Source organism: Erythrolamprus reginae, chromosome 3 (genome assembly GCF_031021105.1).
Source record: "Erythrolamprus reginae isolate rEryReg1 chromosome 3, rEryReg1.hap1, whole genome shotgun sequence".
NCBI lineage: Eukaryota > Metazoa > Chordata > Lepidosauria > Squamata > Dipsadidae > Erythrolamprus > Erythrolamprus reginae.
In genome coordinates, this window is record NC_091952.1 from 153,514,961 (window position 1) to 153,532,230 (window position 17,270).

The window sequence follows — 17,270 nt, forward strand, 5'->3', positions numbered from 1 at the left end:
GGTGGTGGGGAATGCTTCTTATGGTGGGAAAAATATGTTTTTAGTTTTGGACTAAGCTGCTTCAGATTTGTGACTTTTAAAAATTATAGAAGATAACCTACTGTAGTTGATACTTATATTTGAACTGAGTATATTGTATCTTCAGTAAACACAGTTATGTTTTTTTAAGGTGTTTGGTCATGGAAAAGCAAATGGAGAACCTACATGGGCTTTGCTCCTCACTGCATTTATTTGTGAGATTGGAATTCTCATTGCATCTCTGGATAGCGTGGCTCCAATACTCTCCATGTACGTATGCCTTTGTTGATTTTAACATATTTGTCTTGCAGTTTATCTTAAAATAATAAAAAAAATTACAGTCTTATTTTTAGGAAGCATTCCGGCAAAGTTGGGTATCAAGTTATAAGGAGTCCCAGAGGACAATATCAAAAAGACAAAATTAATATAACAACTTTAAAAGGAATAGAGTTGCTTTAATAAAACCAAAAGCTAAAACTGAAGAATACTAGACAAAATAAAATATTTTAAGGAGTCATTCTTACATAAAAAGAAGATAACTGAAATAATAGATGCAAGAGATAGTGTGATGTTTATTTACATCAAAAAGATAGATAATAAATAATTTTTTTATTAAAAATATCAGTAACAATTGGGTAGGCAGATTGGGAAAAAGAAAAAGATGAAAGATGGATTAAGAATTTCTCGTGAAAATTTAACCCAATTTCTTACCTGCATTTGTAACAAACTGGTGATGATTTGAGAGTGCTCTGAGAAAGTAAGAAAAACTGCACCTTGTACTTGGTCTGGGGCTACTGACCAAGCACTCAGTCCACTTATAATATGTCATTAAAAGTTGTTTGGAGAAGTGCTTATATGAAAGAAAGAGAGATGTTTAATGCTCACAAATCACTTGGTCACTTTTTGCCCTTTGAATCTGGATGGTAGCACTACCAGGCACTTTATTGTGTACATTTTCAGTCGTTTTGTGTGGCATGAGTTGGCAGCATGTTTGTAACCTCACAATAGAGAGGCTATACCAAGAAATGTAAATTTCCTGTTTACAGTGGCCGTAAAGGAGGAGAAAATCCCTTCTTTAAGGTGACATGACAAAGTTGTGTATGTCTGTTTAGACTTTCGCCACAGAATTGGGCAATTGGTAAATTATGTATGTAATAAAAAGAAAATAAGTCAAGAGAAAGAAATATGTATGGATAATATTATGAGTTGGAACTGAAATGGAGAGATAATAATGAAACTGATTTTGTACTAGAAAAACTGTGTATGATTATGAAATGTGACCTGGACAACACTTTGTGCAGAAACTATGCATTGTTTTTTGTAATAAATAAATAAATAAATCTTTGAAGTTTGCAATTTCTATCTGTAGCCTTGTCCTCTTCTTTTTCTTTTACTGGGCTATCTGTTGTCATGTCTTGAGTGAATAGTGCCATTCACTCAATAGTGCTTTTTTTAAAGATGTTTTTAATATTAGATTTGTTCCATTGTAACATTGTTATTATTGTTGTTGTGAGCTGCCACGAGTCTTTGGAGAGGGGCGGCATACAAATCTATTAAATTATTGTTCTTGTTGTTGTTGTTGTTGTTGTTGTTATTATTATTATTATTATTAAGTATTATTCATTTAAATTATAAACATTTTTCCCTAGGTTTTTTCTTATGTGCTATCTGTTTGTGAACTTGGCATGTGCACTTCAGACTCTTCTCCGAACACCAAACTGGAGACCTCGTTTCAAATATTATCACTGGTACACCATTTATAAATGTATTGTTTTTTTAAGATAACTTATATTTTTAATTATAAAATATGTTTGTTTATTTGCTTATTTCAGCACTCTAAAAGAGAATATAATATGTATGAGAAATAAAAGAAGAGTTATTTTCCATTATTTCCATAGGAAAGCAGGGAAATACAGTAGACAGCAAGGGAAATAGATAGCAAGAACAGAGTATTTTTGACTGAACAGAATATAGGAATTGGAAGTATATGCACAAATTAGAGCTTAAACAGACTTACACAAAAAGATTTCACTTAGAAATGTTCCTTAAAAATTAAATTTTATATATTTTTTTATTTATAGACTTCTAATGCATATTCTAGTACAGTGATGGTGAACCTTTTTTTCTTTGGGTGCATGCACAAGTGCCCATGCCCATAATTCAATACCTGGGGAGGATGAAAACAGCTTCCCCTGCTCCCCGGACACCCTCTGGAGGCCTAAAATGGCCTGTTTCCCAACTTCTGGTGGGCCCAGTGGGCTCGTGTTTTGCTCTCCCCAGGCTCCAAAGGCTTCCCTGGAGCCAGGGGAAAGTAAAAATGCCTTACCCCATTCCCCCGGAGGCTCTCTGGAAGCCAAAAACGCCCTCCCAGAGCTTCCGTCTGAGACAAAAATCAGCTGGCCAGCACGCACATGCATGTTGGAGCTGAACTAGGGCAATGGCCCGTGTGCCAGCAGATATGGCTCCGTGTGTCACCTGTGGCACCCGTGCCATAGGTTCGCCATCACTGTTCTAGTAAATTGATAATCTAATAGTGGGTTGCACTGAAAATTTAGTATAGAGCATTTATGTATGAATTTATACAACTGGCGTTATAAAACCACAATGAATGAAACTAGTTTTGACTGAAAATTAGATTTTAATACAAATGGTACAGATTAGCATCATCCCTAATTTATAACAACAACAACAATAATAATATATAGAAATATATAGTACTAGAAATCTGATTCATTCAGTAGTAACCAAGCAAAAGACAGCTTCTTTTCCTAGAAAGAACATATACTATTATGCACCTAATGCCTGATGAATTAGCCAGTATTTAGTGAATTTTTTTTGTGCAGAAGGGAGGCCTCCACTTAGACATTTGGGGGAATGCTGTTCCTTAAAACAAGAACAGCATTTGAAAAGGCCCACTTACATAATACCCAAAAATGACAGTGGAGCAAGTGACACAGAGTGAGCCACCTGCTATCTAAGTGGGCAAATATTATAGAGAGAAGTGCATATATCCTAAACCATGCAAGGCTTGGGAGGTGACAATCAAATTAAAACATATAACAAACCAGTTCATGTTGTAGTTTTGTTTTTACTATGAAAAACATACTGTAGATTAGAAAGAATCAGTATCTGATAGAACATTTCTAAAAGAAATTTGGTTTATGGTACATCTTTGGAATAATTTTAAAACTTTACAGTTTTCCATGTTATAAATTTAGCATGATAATTTGTTCATTTATAAGATTGAAACCGTGTCATTTAGAATTATTTTACATTACCCTGAGTTCCTTGATAAAAACCAGGCATTAGCAATATGATTAATTATTATATTTGCATTCTTCTGTTAAGCATATATATTGAAAGATGCTAGTTAGAAACTCTGTCATTGTGTTAGATTAAGTAGCACATATACATAAATATGACCAACTAAGAACATGTTTCCTTTCAGGACTCTTTCATTCTTAGGAATGAGTTTGTGTCTTGCTTTGATGTTCATTTGCTCTTGGTACTATGCCTTGGTTGCCATGCTAATTGCAGGATGTATTTATAAATACATAGAATACAGAGGGTAAGCATACCACATTTATTTATTGTTTAATTAAAAACATTCATACACTTGAGAGAAAGTAATTTTTATGACATAAACGCAAAACATTTAATTAAAAGTGTTATTTACAGTATATGTAATTTAGTATTCAATTTTGTTGCAATGTTCTTTTAAAAAAACACTAATTATTTAACATCTTTGTTCCATGTGCATTTTTCAGCTGTTTTGTAGTTTTATTTTAAGGAGGGGAGAAACTAATGTTGAACGTTCTGTTATTCAGAATATGTAAAAATGGTTACATAGAATAGGAATAAACAAGTTAATGCTCACTGGATGCTTTGAAATATAAATCATATATTCCTTGCCTATGTTGCCTGTGCTTTTGTAATTTGTAATCCATCATATCTGGTGAAGATCAGATTGTTGCCCTGATCTGTAGATAAATTTTATCATGCATGCCATGCATACCATTAATTAATTACATGGGCTCATAAAAATAAATAAATAAATTAAATTAATTAATTAATTAAATAAATAATTTAAAAAGTATGGGAATTAGTTGTTTCATGACTGAAGAAAAGCTAGTTATTCAAATGTTTCTACTTTTGGGGAAAATGATGGAATGGATTTATTCACGTTTCAGTACTTTCAAAACAAAGATGAGATCTAAGCAAAACTTGTGAAATGAATGTGCAATTGCGATTTATGCTATGATCATTTATTTCAATGAAATATTAATGTTCAATTTTATATGTAAAATATATAGATGACAAATACTAGTTGTGATGTGTTACTTATACTTCAAAGGACCTGATCATCCGTTCTGGTTACTCTGTAACCCAATAAATAAATAGTATTTCTTTTGAAAGAGATTTAAAGATGCTTAAACAGACCGCAGATATTAAATTCGTATGCATTTCCAACAGTCAGTAAATTCTAATTACATATCTGTTAAAAAGTTGTTACGGTTTCAAGCAGTTTACCAATCTTGCATTCATTATTATTATTATTATTATTATTATTATTATTATTATTATTATTATTATTTATTAGATTTGTATGCCGCCCCTCTCCGGAGACTCGGAGCAGCTTACAACAACAAAAATAGTACAAATCCAATAGTTATAAACAATTTAAAACCCTTAATATAAAAACAATCATACATCTCATACAGACCATACGTAAAGCGGAAACGGCCCAGGGGAATCATTTCCCCCATGCCTGACGGCAGAGGTGGGTTTTAAGGAGTTTGTGAAAGGCAAGGATGGTGGGAGCAGTCCTAATCTCTGGGGGGCAGTTGGTTCCAGAGGGTCGGGGCCGCCACAGAGAAGGCTCTTTCCCTGGGTCCTGCCAGATGACATTGTTTCGTCTCCGGGACCCGGAGAAGGCCAACTCATGGACTTTCATTCATCTTAATTCAAATTTGTTATATGTCAATAATTACCATTGATAGCACTCAAGTAAATTTGTCTAAAATAAAGCATAATGGATAAACGTACTCCTGAACCCACTTTATATGGTCTACTGTATCAAAACAAAATATTATCACAAACATGTAAACCTCTGTTAATTCTCCTTTTAAGAGCTGAAAAAGAATGGGGAGATGGAATCCGGGGTTTATCCTTAAATGCTGCTCGTTTTGCTCTACTTCGAGTTGACCATGGTCACCCTCATACCAAAAATTGGAGGTAAGAATGCATTTAATATTTAACACATCAAATCCTATTTTCGGTTCTCTGGGAATAAATATAACAGGGAGAGCCTTTTATAAATTGTAGTGCAAATATATTGAAAGCATATAATATTATGAAATGCTGTGTTATTGTGTTGGAAAATTATGATCTTGAAGAGGTATCCTCTACAATTTATTTTTATATTATATATTTTAGGCCTCAAGTCTTGGTGCTATTGAATTTGGATTCAGAACAGTTAGTAAAACATCCTCGGCTGCTTTCTTTTACCGCTCAATTGAAGGCTGGAAAAGGATTGACCATAGTGGGATCTGTACTCCCAGGAACATATCTTGATAAATACGCAGAAGCTGAACGAGCTGAAGAGGTATGTGTATATATATATACGAACACCAAGAAAATAAGGATAGTAAGACTTAATATTCATGTTTGCTTCTAGTATCACAAAAGTGCTAGTGGAAATTCCTTCTTTTTATGTTAATTGCCTAGCAAAAACCTTTACAATATTCAAAGAATCGAGGTTATTTTGTAATTTGTAAAAACACTTACTTGATAACAGATGTTTCTCTAGTCATTGGTACATGACTAGCTTGAGAGTCAATACAGATAAGATATTCATAAGAAATAATTGATTCTTATTCTTTGAACTTTTATCATCTTTATTTTTTCTTCCTCTTCCAATGAAAGAGTCTCCCCCTTTTTACAGCATTTATATATATAAAAAACATTTATATTTGAGAGTGCCCATAATAATACCATGCATAATAATCCTGACCATAATTATATAGGCAACATCTGAAGGTGATTAAAAGCCAATCAAGAAACTTGATGTAACTGCAATCTAATACTAATACATTTGGTCCTGTGGTAAAGGTAGAAGTTTATTTGTTAGTTTAATGACTTAATAATTGATTTACCATATTTTTCGGTGTATAATACTCACTGGTGTATAGGACGCACCTAGATTTTAGAGGAGGAAAACAAGGAAAAAAGTATTCTGAACCAGATGGTGTAGTATTAAATAGTAATAGTAGAATAGAATAGAATAGAATAGAATTCTTTATTGGCCAAGTGTGATTAGACACACAAGGAATTTGTCTTGGTGCAGATGCTCTCAGTGTACATAAAAGAAAATATAGATTTGTCAAGAATCATGTGGTACAACACTTAATGATTATCATAGGGGTTAAATAAGCAATGAAGAAACAATCAATATCAATAAAAATCTTAGAATAGAAGCAACAGGTTACAGTCATACAGTCCTAAGTGGGAGGAAATGGGTGATAGGAATGATGAGGAAAAAACTAGTAGTAATAGTAGTGCAGACTTAGTAAAAAGTTTGACACTGTTGAGGGAATTATTTGTTTAGTAGAGTGATACCGTTCGGGGAAAAACTGTTCTTGTGTCTAGTTGCCTTGGTGTACAGTGTAATAATAGTAACCTCTCCAGCCATGAGGGGGTGGGTTCGTGGCTCCTGGTGTTTTCTGTGGGAAATGTCTCCCTTCCTTCCTTTCCTTCCTCCTTTCTTCCCCTCTTTCCCTCCCTCTCTCTTTCCCTTTTCTTTCTTTCTCTCCACTTCTCTCTCTCATTTGTTTCCCTCTTCTCCCTCTCTCATTCTCTCTCTCTCAAACTCCCCCTCATTTCTCTCTCACTCTCTCCCTTGCATTTCTGTTTTTCTCTTCCCTCTCCCTCTTTTTCCTTTTCATCCCTCTCTCTCTCATTTGTTTGTTCTTCCTCTCTCCCGTTCTTTTCCTCCATCAGTTTCTCATTTTTCTCTCTCCTTTTCTCTCACATTCCCTCCCCTCCTTCTTTCCCTCCATCTCTGTCTCTCCGGGGACGAGCCAGCAGCCTATCCCACTTCTTGTTAGCTTGTCCTCCAGGGATGAATGGGCCGCGGGGCAGCTTCGAAAATCCGGCAGACGGGGCTCAGCTCCTTCAGCCCCTAGCCTAATTTTCCATTGAAGGGACACCCGCCCACTTCTTGGAAGCTGCTGCCACGTGCCCCACCTCAACTGCCTGGCGGCGGGTGTTCTGGGCATTCCTCCCAGGGTCCCTGCCGGCACTGCCTCAGCAGCGGTGGCGACTGTCCCCAAGGCCGACCAGCAGTTGTCCGCTGGAGGCTGGCGGCTCAGGCCCAGGGATGAGTGGGGTGCATGGCAGTCAGCCGGTGGTGGAGCCCGCAGGGCAACTTCGATCATCCGGTGGGACAGGACTTGGCTCTATCAGCCCCCACCCCAATCTTCTGCCTTCGGGGGCACCTTTGGGAGGGCACAGCGATTGGTGAAGGCGCTCTGAGCAGAGGGCATCAGCTGCATAATTCCTGAGCTGAGGCAGCTTTGCTCACAGCGCCTTCGCTGTCACCTCAATGCATCCAGCCAGCGGAGGAGCCCATGGGGCAGCTTTGATCATCTGACGGGATGGGGCTCGGCTCTATCAGCCCCCACCCCAATCTCCCGCCTTTGGGGGAGCCTTTGGGAGGGCGCAGCGGTTGGCATGCTCCCAGCAAAGCTGCCTCAGCTCAGGAATTATGCAGCTGACACCCTCTGCTCAGGCGGCCTTGGGGGTAGCTGCTGCGGTTGCTGACCCCCACCCCACATCCGGTGCATAAGACGCACCCGGTTTTTGATGCACCTTTTGAAGTAAAAAGGCGCATCTTATACACCGAAAAATACAGTATGTAGCCACCCATCTCACTATCCCAATAATAACATCAATATTTACAAATTGACCAATTATATTTTCTTCATTGGATATTCATTTTTAGTGGAAAACTGAACATTGAAACTTTTGTAAAGTAGATGGCATCACTTGGAGAAAGATATTTGTAAGAGGGATATTTCTTTTACATGCTCTGGCAAGAATTCATTATGAGTTTTTTTTAATTTTAATGACAATAAAATGTATTGATTGATCAATCTTATTGATATAAGGGGAAACCTTGTCCCTCAACCAGGTAGTAGGAGTTCCAATAGTACCAAAACCAAAATGAAACCTCCCCCCCAATGAACAATAGGATGCTGTTCTGTGAATGTCATCAAGTTCAGCTTGGTCACTCTATATACTATGAAAAGAAATTTGTTGTTAAGTCTGGTTTTTAATTTTTCTATAGTAGTTGTTAATTCTTAACAACACATAGACAATTTTTGGGTGTTTTGTTTCCAACCTTGTACTTCAGAACCTCCAGTATTGGACTTTTTAATTGATTCCATCATGTTGCTGTTCATAAAGGAAGATAGACATTACAGTTAGAAGTTATTAATGCAGTCCAAGTCACTGGAAAAGGGATGATATGCACAAAAACAACAGATCATGATTTATAGCAGATCGTGACCTACCTAACAAATATAATGGAAGATTCTTTGTGCTTCAAAGGTTTTTAGTCATCTGATACATTTTATTTACAATTTTTTTCAGTTAAAATTTATTCAGAATTCAGTGCATGTTACCTCAGGCTATCCAATATCTTCCATCCCGAGACTTGGGAGAGGGGTGGCATATAAATTTAATAAATAATAAAATGTGTTGTTTTTAATATCTCTGTTTAGAAAGGATTGAATAGGGGGTTTTCACAACAACAGGGTTTGAATCATCATCTGCAGTACAAAATTAGAATAAATCTGAGATTATTTGAAGCAAAATGCTTAGAGTAATGTAATTTATTCTCAATTTGTATGAAGTCAGCATTGACTTAATTGTGGAATCCTCTAAATATTTAACAAGATAGTGACACTCAGAAGTCTGTTTGGAATACTTTCAAGAAAAGAGAATGGTTCAGCAGTTTGTAAAAGATTGCTGATATAAATTTTTAATGCCACTGTTTTGATTATTTTAAAAGCAATATAGCAGTTCAGTGCTGTTTCCTAAAATTAGATGATATTTTGAAATTGTGCTTTGCTTTTCAAAATAAAGTCAGAGAGACACTATATATGGAAAATGAACCTCACTTGAGAAAAGAATAAGTATGAGGAACATATCAGGAGTAATTACTGAGCCCTGGGTAAGACTAAGTAACTTAATTACATGTAACCAATATCAGTTATTTTGCATACATAATTATGGAATCAATAAGTCACTTAAAATAATTTTAAAACAAGGAGAAGCTGTAGACCATGCCAATTTCCCTAATATTTTGCATACATAATTATGGAATCAATAAGACACTTAAAATAATTTTAAAACAAGGAGAAGCTGTAGTCCATGCCAATTTTCCTAATATTAAAAGTTATGCTTTTAGAGCTGTGTATATTTAGTTCTGGAAACACAAAAGGATATTACACAAGTAGAGTTAATTACACCTTCCGTCTTCTGTTTTCCTACCCATAAAAATTGCTAAGTTTGCATCCTGTTTAAGAAGTAAATCCAATTTTCAGGTAACAAAGGTGATAATTGCTCCACCACTAATCCATTTCCTAATTTTTAGACCTTTAAATATTTTCATTTAGTCTGTGATTTCTTTCCTTTTGATTAAGCCAGATCACTTGTTCATTTAAAGTATATTTTTTTTCCAGAGATACCGTAGTTTCAGAATTAGAGAGGCATTCACAAAAGTTACTTGAGAAACATATTAATCCTTAAAATGCATTTTCATAATTTTTAATTGTCTAGATATCTTTTACCCTAATTTGTATTTTTCCCCCTAAAGAATATTCGATCTTTAATGGGAACAGAAAAGACCAAAGGATTTTGCCAATTAATAGTATCCCCCAGCATTAGAGATGGAATCTCTCATTTGATTCAGTCTGCTGGTCTTGGGGGGATGAAACACAACACTGTTTTGATGGCATGGCCTCAATCCTGGAAGCAGACGGATAATAGATTCTCTTGGAAAAACTTTGTTGGTATGTGTTTTTTTAAATTGATACGAGTAGGTTGAGAATTTATATTTATCAAATTGACTGTTGAAAGTTTCAAAGAGAACTGTATCCTGCAATTGATGGCTTGATAACAGAATAAATTGAATTTCACAGACAGTAATTAATGGTTGGGATATAATTCACTTGAACGTATACAAATTTATGTATCCACCTGTGTTTGCTCTGTACCAGGTTAAACTCCTATTTAAATAAATTAAAAAATGAGACTCCTATATCTAATCTCTGTGACTCATACACAGTGCAAAATTCTTGGTAACTCTTATCACATATCCTTCCATACAGTTGAAGCTCTCAGGCAATTATAAGATATTTTCTCATTCTTTTGAGGATTTATAAGAGAAACTATCAGTGCTATTTTAGTGACTGCAAATGTTAAACTTCTTTTTATGCCAACAGATATAAACATCATAGTGATAAGGACTATTTTGCTCATCTCTGGAAGTGTTCCTTTTCAAGCATGTTACCTCAGCATCATTACATCTTGTTTCAAATCTCTCCATCTTTGGAATCTCTCTCTAAAGCTCCATCTTTCCAATACAGTGATCCCCCGCTCGTTGCGAGGGTTCCGTTCCAGGACCCCCCGCAACGAGCGGGTTTTCGCGAAGTAGCGCTGCGGAAGTAAAAACACCATCTGCGCATGTGCAGATGGTGTTTTTAACTTCCTCAGCGCTAGCGAGGAGCCGAAGATTGGGGGGCGGCGCGGCCGCCGACATGGGGGGCTCGCTAGCACCCCCCCGAACCCCCAACCCGGGTTTGGGGGGGTGCTAGCAAGCCCCCCATGTCGGCGGGGATGTTTTAAAACACCCGCGCGGCTTTCCAATGAGTCCCGAAGACAAACGCGGAAGTTTGCCGTTTGTCTTCGGGACTCATTGGAAAGCTCCGATCGTTTTAAAACAGTTGCGCCGTTCTCCGCTGACTCCTGGCGAACTTCCCCGCTTTAGGAGTCAGCGGAGAATGGCGCGCCTGCTTGGCTTCCCTCGCCAGCGCAGCCAACGTGCGCTACGATCTTCCGGGCGAGCCAGGCTCAGTGACGGAAGGCAGACGCTTGGCCCGGGATGCTGGGCCGAGAGGAGCCGGGCTTGATCCGCTGAGCCTGGCTGGCCCGGAAGATCGTAGCGCGCGTTGGCTGCAGCGGCGAGGGAAACCAAGCCGGCAGCAATGTCACCGCCGCTGCAGCCAACGCGCGCTACGATCTTCCGGGCCAGCCAGGCTCAGCGGATCAAGCCCAGCTCCTCTCGGCCCAGCATCCCGGGCCAAGCGGCTGCCTTCCGTCACTGAGCCTGGCTCGCCCGGAAGATCGTAGCGCGCGTTGGCTGCAGCGGCGGTGACATTTCTGCCGGCTTGGCTTCCCTTGCCGCTGCAGCCAACGCGCGCTACGATCTTCCGGGCGAGCCAGGCTCAGTCACGGAAGGCAGCTGCTTGGCCCAGGATGCTGGGCCGAAAGGAGCCGGGCTTGAAGATCGCAGCGCGCGTTGGCTGCGGTGGCGAGGGCTTGCGATGGAGGGTGGAGGAAGCGGCCATGGGAGGGCGAGCTGCCTCAGGGAGGAGGATCGGGCGGGACCAGGTGGGGGCTGGAATTTCTCCGCTGGGAAGAAGCGGCCAGGGCAAAGGGCAGGCGAGCGGCGAAGGGCGGGTGAGCGGGTGCTGGGGAGGGCTTCTCGCCCTCCCGCCAGCAAGAGGGGGAGCGAACGGCGTGGGCGGGCGAAGGGCGGGCGAGCGGCAGCGAGGAGTTTGCGTGGGCGGTGGGGAAACTCCTCGCTGACGCCAGCAAGAGGGGGAAGACCCAGGGAAGCCGCCCAGCAGCTGATCTGCCGGGCGCTATCTACGCATAGAAAAAAGGGCACGCATGCGTAGATGGTATTTTGACTTCCGGGTTCAAAATTCGCAAATTACCCTGTTCGCAATGGTTGGGGACGCAATAACCGGGGGATCACTGTATATCAATAAGCAGTAAATTGATGCTAAGCTACAGGAAAACTTTACTGAAGGGACAACTGTTTCTCTGACGCAGCTTGTCACCACTGGCAAGCTAATTTCTGAGTGAGAGGCACCTCTTTAATACATCCATGGATCTTGGTCTCCATCAGAAGTATCTCAGTACCTTGTCAGTGAAATGATTAGCATTGTCAACCTTCCAGGATCTATTTAGATGTTAAACGGCTCAAATTACAGTATATCAGGTGATGCCAATAACGTGGTACTAAATCCACTCCACTTTTAAAACTCAGATTTCCCATTAAGCATTGATCTGTATGATTTTCATTATTGAAATCTACATACTGAATACAGCTATGATCAGTTGATCAAGTAACACTAAATCAGTCTAGTTTTCCTACTGCACGCTCAAACCTGGTGGCAGAGGCAGAACTATTAGGACTTTTATTCTCATGGATTGAATCTTTTCTGGTCCCTTCTTTAGCCTGGTCCTCTGCTACCAGGGACCTTGCAAAAAATCTCCCAAAATTAGCCAGTTGCATTTTCATTATCATGTAATATGCTCAGCAGTTAGACTGCAGCTAGCTTGCTATGAGAATATCTTTACGTCCTGAGATAACCTGCTACTAACTACTGTTCTATTATCTTTTCCTTTACAGCTTGAAGGATTTGGCCATAACTTCCCATCAGGTTCACATAGATAGGTCCTCCTAGTTTCTTGGAAGTCTTGCATAAGAACTTGTTATGCAGCTAAATACAGATCCTTTGCAGATTATGCAAAAAAGTTATAAATTCAGTCCCCTTCAGTATCTTTCTTATGGGGTTTTCCATTATTTCCGAAGCAGTATGGCTTGCTTTTCATTTCAATAAACATATTTCTTTCTTTTGCCCTCTGGTGGATACTATTTAACTATTTTTCTAATGCATTTTAAAGAGTTTTAGGAAATATTTGATTGTGTTTATCACTAATATCCCTATCATTTCCTGTTTGGGATGTTTCCATGGTTCTAATGTTAAAGCCATTTCAACAGTGGGTGACTGATCCAAATCATCTTTTTTCATGGAAAATTGTATTCTTAGTAGCAGTGAATTTGACTTACCGAGAATGTATTTCATGGGTTGAGATTCATCCCTATTCTTCACAAATAACATTTCTCATAGATCTCCTGAAACCTCTTCCCCACACTCCATTTAGCAGGGTAAAGAATAAACAGGGAGAAAATGATAATTAAAATACATCCACAACACAGAAAAAGAACCTTCAATATTACCCCAAAAGCCACTACATTCCCTTGGTGTTCCAAGAGTTGCCTTCTGTATCAAGGTCCCTCCAAGGGATTGAGGTTGTCTTCTCAAAATTTTTTCATGTGTCTAAATGACAAAATCTTCGATCATTTTAAACCCATATTTTTTCCATGAAAAAAGATGATTTGGATCAGTCACCCACTGACCCTGTTCATAAGAAGATAACTAGGAACTTGAAAGGACTTGAAAGCAGTGTGTGTTGTGCTATTTTGCTGACAGAAAATAAGAGGACTTTGAATTGGATTGGACTGAAATACAAAGAGTTTATATGGGTTTAAGCTTTAGTAAAAAAATATCTGTGAACTTTGTGAATTGTGAACTTGACATGATGGAAGCTTGTATCTATGAAGAATTGAGTGAGATGTTAAAATGCATTCATGAAAACATAAAAACTTACATTTTGGAAATCAGAGGTGGAAAGAAAACAGAAATGAAGCTGGATCATAAAGAATACTTAAAATTTACAATGGTGGAAAAGGAAAATAGTCTGTTATTTTCTTTTAACTGAGTATTTTCTTTTAACCAGCAGATGGTGTTGCCGGTTTCCCAATATAACAAAACAACTCTGTTACAAAAGTTTCCAAAGTATTTTAAATCCACTTAGCACATATAAAATATTTTCTTCAAATTCTTTATTCTCTTTAACTCCCGCCAATTCTAATTATAAATACATCCTCAAATCTGGGCTTTTAAACTTGTTCATTTAATTCGATCTATGGTATTTCCAATTGCTAAATAGCCGCTCACTCCATTTTAAAGTTTCTTTTGTCTCCTTTTGAAGCACTCACCCAGCTTCAGCACTTGTTCACCTCTCCTCCTGCACAAATGCTTATCTCTCAGGCAATCCACAATCTCTCTATTTCAATCAGTCCGATTGTGGGCTAAGAGTCATCTTCCATAGCTGATGGCTGAGAGACTGGTGCCAGCTCTCTGGAGGGTTTGCAAGGCCCCCCCAACCACCGATTGATGCCCCTCTTCTTCAGTGCCCCTCCAGGGTGTATCTGACCCAGTTTCCATCTGATTCCAGGTCTCCAAACAGCTGGAATTCAGGGTTCCCTGCAGAGTGTGAAAGACACCAGTAGCGCTGGGATGTTGGACACCCCCCCCCTCTCATCTAACCATTATGTATGAATTCATAAATGACTACTTTGAAAAGTGGACTTGCAGCTAAGCAATACACTTTCATTGTGCTGCATATGTTGATTCTTGTTAAGATCCTTAAATACTACTTACCCATCTCTAAAATACCAATTACCATTTGTGTTTCAGACACTGTACGAGAAACAACAGCTGCACAGCAAGCTCTCTTAGTTGCTAAAAACATAGACTTGTTTCCAGTGAATCAGGAACGTTTTAGTGAGGGCAACATAGATGTATGGTGGATTGTTCATGACGGTGGCATGCTGATGTTGCTTCCTTTCCTCCTGAAACAACATAAGGTGATAGCATTGATTTTACTTGGGAAACTTTGTGAAGATTGAGATATATCGCTATTGACATATAAAAAGGTAATGCTATTTCAGGCTCACTGATCTAAAAACGACAACACAAAGAACATGATGAAAGGGAGACAGAAAAACCTAACTATAGGCTATACAGTACATAGCCCATAATTGAAGAGAGACATTCAAGAAAGGTAAATCTCATAATGAGTTTGATGACTGATGGTAAGAGCAACAACAAACATAAGAAGCTAAGAAGAGCCATGCTGAATCAGGCCAAAACCCATCGAGTCCAGCATTCTGTGTCACACAGTGGCCCACCAATTGTCTATGGGGATCTTGAGCAGAAAGAGAACGCAAAACCCTCCCTTTCCCTTGACCCACAACAAATGGTACCAGAGGGAATCCTGCCTGTCTCAACAAAAAAATTCTTAAGATATGTCCAAGGCAAGAAACAGTACATACAGCTTTTTACAGCAAAATGCTAGCATATATCAGCACAGATTTATCATTAACAAGTCTTGCCAGGCTAATTTTACCTCAGTTTTCGATTGGATAACTTCCTTAATAGATTGCAAATGTATCTTTGCAAATTTTTCAACAAAATAACCTCTGACATTTAATCAGCAACCAAATTAAGGGTAGGCTAGAAGCATGACATCTAAGTAAATATAGCTGACTTGAAAATTAAAAAGTGTGCTCCTCAGTAGTTTCTCCTCTATCTGGTGTGAGATATCAGTTGTGGTTCTGTAAGTTGTAGGTCCAGCCCCTCCCATCTTCAACATTTTAAATTAATAAGATGAATGGAGAGATGGCTTCCTTATGAGATTTACTAAGAACTCAAAGTTTAGTGGGATAATACCCTAGAACAGGGCTGTCAAATTCCCAGCATACGGGCTAGATAAGTCACACGCTAGCCACACCACACTCAGTTTAGCGAAGGTGGAAAATGTCCTGATATGTCATATGACTCTACCGTAATGACATAAGTTTGATGCCCTTAGCCTAAAAGATGAAAACTAAATGATATTCTAGTTTGGATTATTCTCTGCTACCAGCTAACATCTAGTAATTGTCCATATTTTTGCAGTTTAAATCTGGTAGTCCTAAATGTTCCATGACACATTTTGGCATTAGCAGTATTAGGTTAATCCACATAATAGTCCACAAGAACATTAGGCAACAGCTGTACAACATTTAGCTGTTGATGAATTAAATCAAGTTATTGATGTTCCAGCATTTCTCACTTTTGGACACCGTAACTGAGAACCTGTTCAAAATATGTTTTAACAACACGGGAGGATTTACATTGTGCTCTTATCCACCAACATTTTTAACAATAATTAGTTGGATAAGTTATTGTGGTCTGATCTACAATATGAACTGCTAAGCCATACTATCTACGTTTATTTAAGCTGAGCTAAAAACAAACTATATTATGGTGGTATACTGAAAATATTATATGTGCAGTGCTATGTCTTTTCATAAATATCAGAAGCCTTCAATTAAAAACAGTTTTCCAGCAATAGCTGTACTGGTCAAATTTATTGGAATTTTTAGGTACAGTGTGCTTTTCTGTTTATAGGTGTGGAGAAAATGTAGAATGCGCATCTTCACTGTAGCTCAGATGGATGACAATAGTATTCAGATGAAAAATGATCTTCAGATGTTTTTATACCATCTTCGAATTAAAGCTGAAGTAGAAGTTGTTGAAATGGTAAGGTCTATCTATTAATGCATTTATGAAGTGTACAGTTTCAACTGAAAAAGTGTGATTTCCCCAAATCAGTGGGATAATTTGGTCATCTTGCAATAAGTCCTTTTGGAGAGAGCAGGCAAGTTCAGATTTTAAGTTTTAGTTCCTGTGTGGAAAGAGTCTTACTGAATTTCAAAGTAGATCCTAAAGAGTATTTAGGATGAATTGGAGCCGCTGAACTTCATTTTTTTCAGAATCAGATTTTTAGGGAAAGTTTGTAAGAAAAGTTGTGCTCCAAGCAAGTTTCTCTCACCTGATTTTATCTCTTTCAGCCAAAACTGTGGTGCACTGAAACAGCTGGCACTTTGTCAATCTAGACTAGACCCACTGGAATAGAACAGTAAATCCAAACAAACAACTGGGTAATAACAGAATATGTCACAGTGTATATAAAGAATTCCATTCAATGTAACTTTGCACCTGTCCTTTCCAGCTGTCAGTGGGCTTCCCACTCCTTTTCCTTATCTACTCCACAGCCAGGAAAGGAATTCTTAATAAAAGAATAAGCTAAAAGCAGCGACTGGGTGTGACTAACAAAGCAGGGGACAACCTTGATCCCAAATTTAAATGAGTGCAAATAGCTGTGCAAAACAGCTATTTGACTTTCCCAAAGTAATTGAATCTTTTAAAAAAAACCAACCCCTTAGCTGAGATAATTTGATAGTTGATGCTTATCAAAATGGTACGCAAACTTTCATTTTA

The 17,270-nt window shown here is 38.4% G+C and overlaps 1 protein-coding gene across 3 annotated transcripts in view; it reads left to right on the plus strand.

The window, feature by feature from the left end:
- SLC12A7 (solute carrier family 12 member 7) overlaps window positions 1-17,270 on the plus strand; it is a 130,562-nt gene that overhangs the window by 89,401 nt on the left and 23,891 nt on the right. For all 3 annotated transcript variants that reach the window (XM_070747049.1, XM_070747050.1, XM_070747048.1), the window contains exons 13-20: window positions 170-288; window positions 1,668-1,766; window positions 3,467-3,586; window positions 5,149-5,253; window positions 5,455-5,623; window positions 9,899-10,094; window positions 14,640-14,809; window positions 16,398-16,529. In XM_070747049.1, coding sequence (XP_070603150.1) covers window positions 170-288; window positions 1,668-1,766; window positions 3,467-3,586; window positions 5,149-5,253; window positions 5,455-5,623; window positions 9,899-10,094; window positions 14,640-14,809; window positions 16,398-16,529 — 1,110 coding nt within the window. The remainder of the gene's footprint in view (window positions 1-169; window positions 289-1,667; window positions 1,767-3,466; window positions 3,587-5,148; window positions 5,254-5,454; window positions 5,624-9,898; window positions 10,095-14,639; window positions 14,810-16,397; window positions 16,530-17,270) is intronic.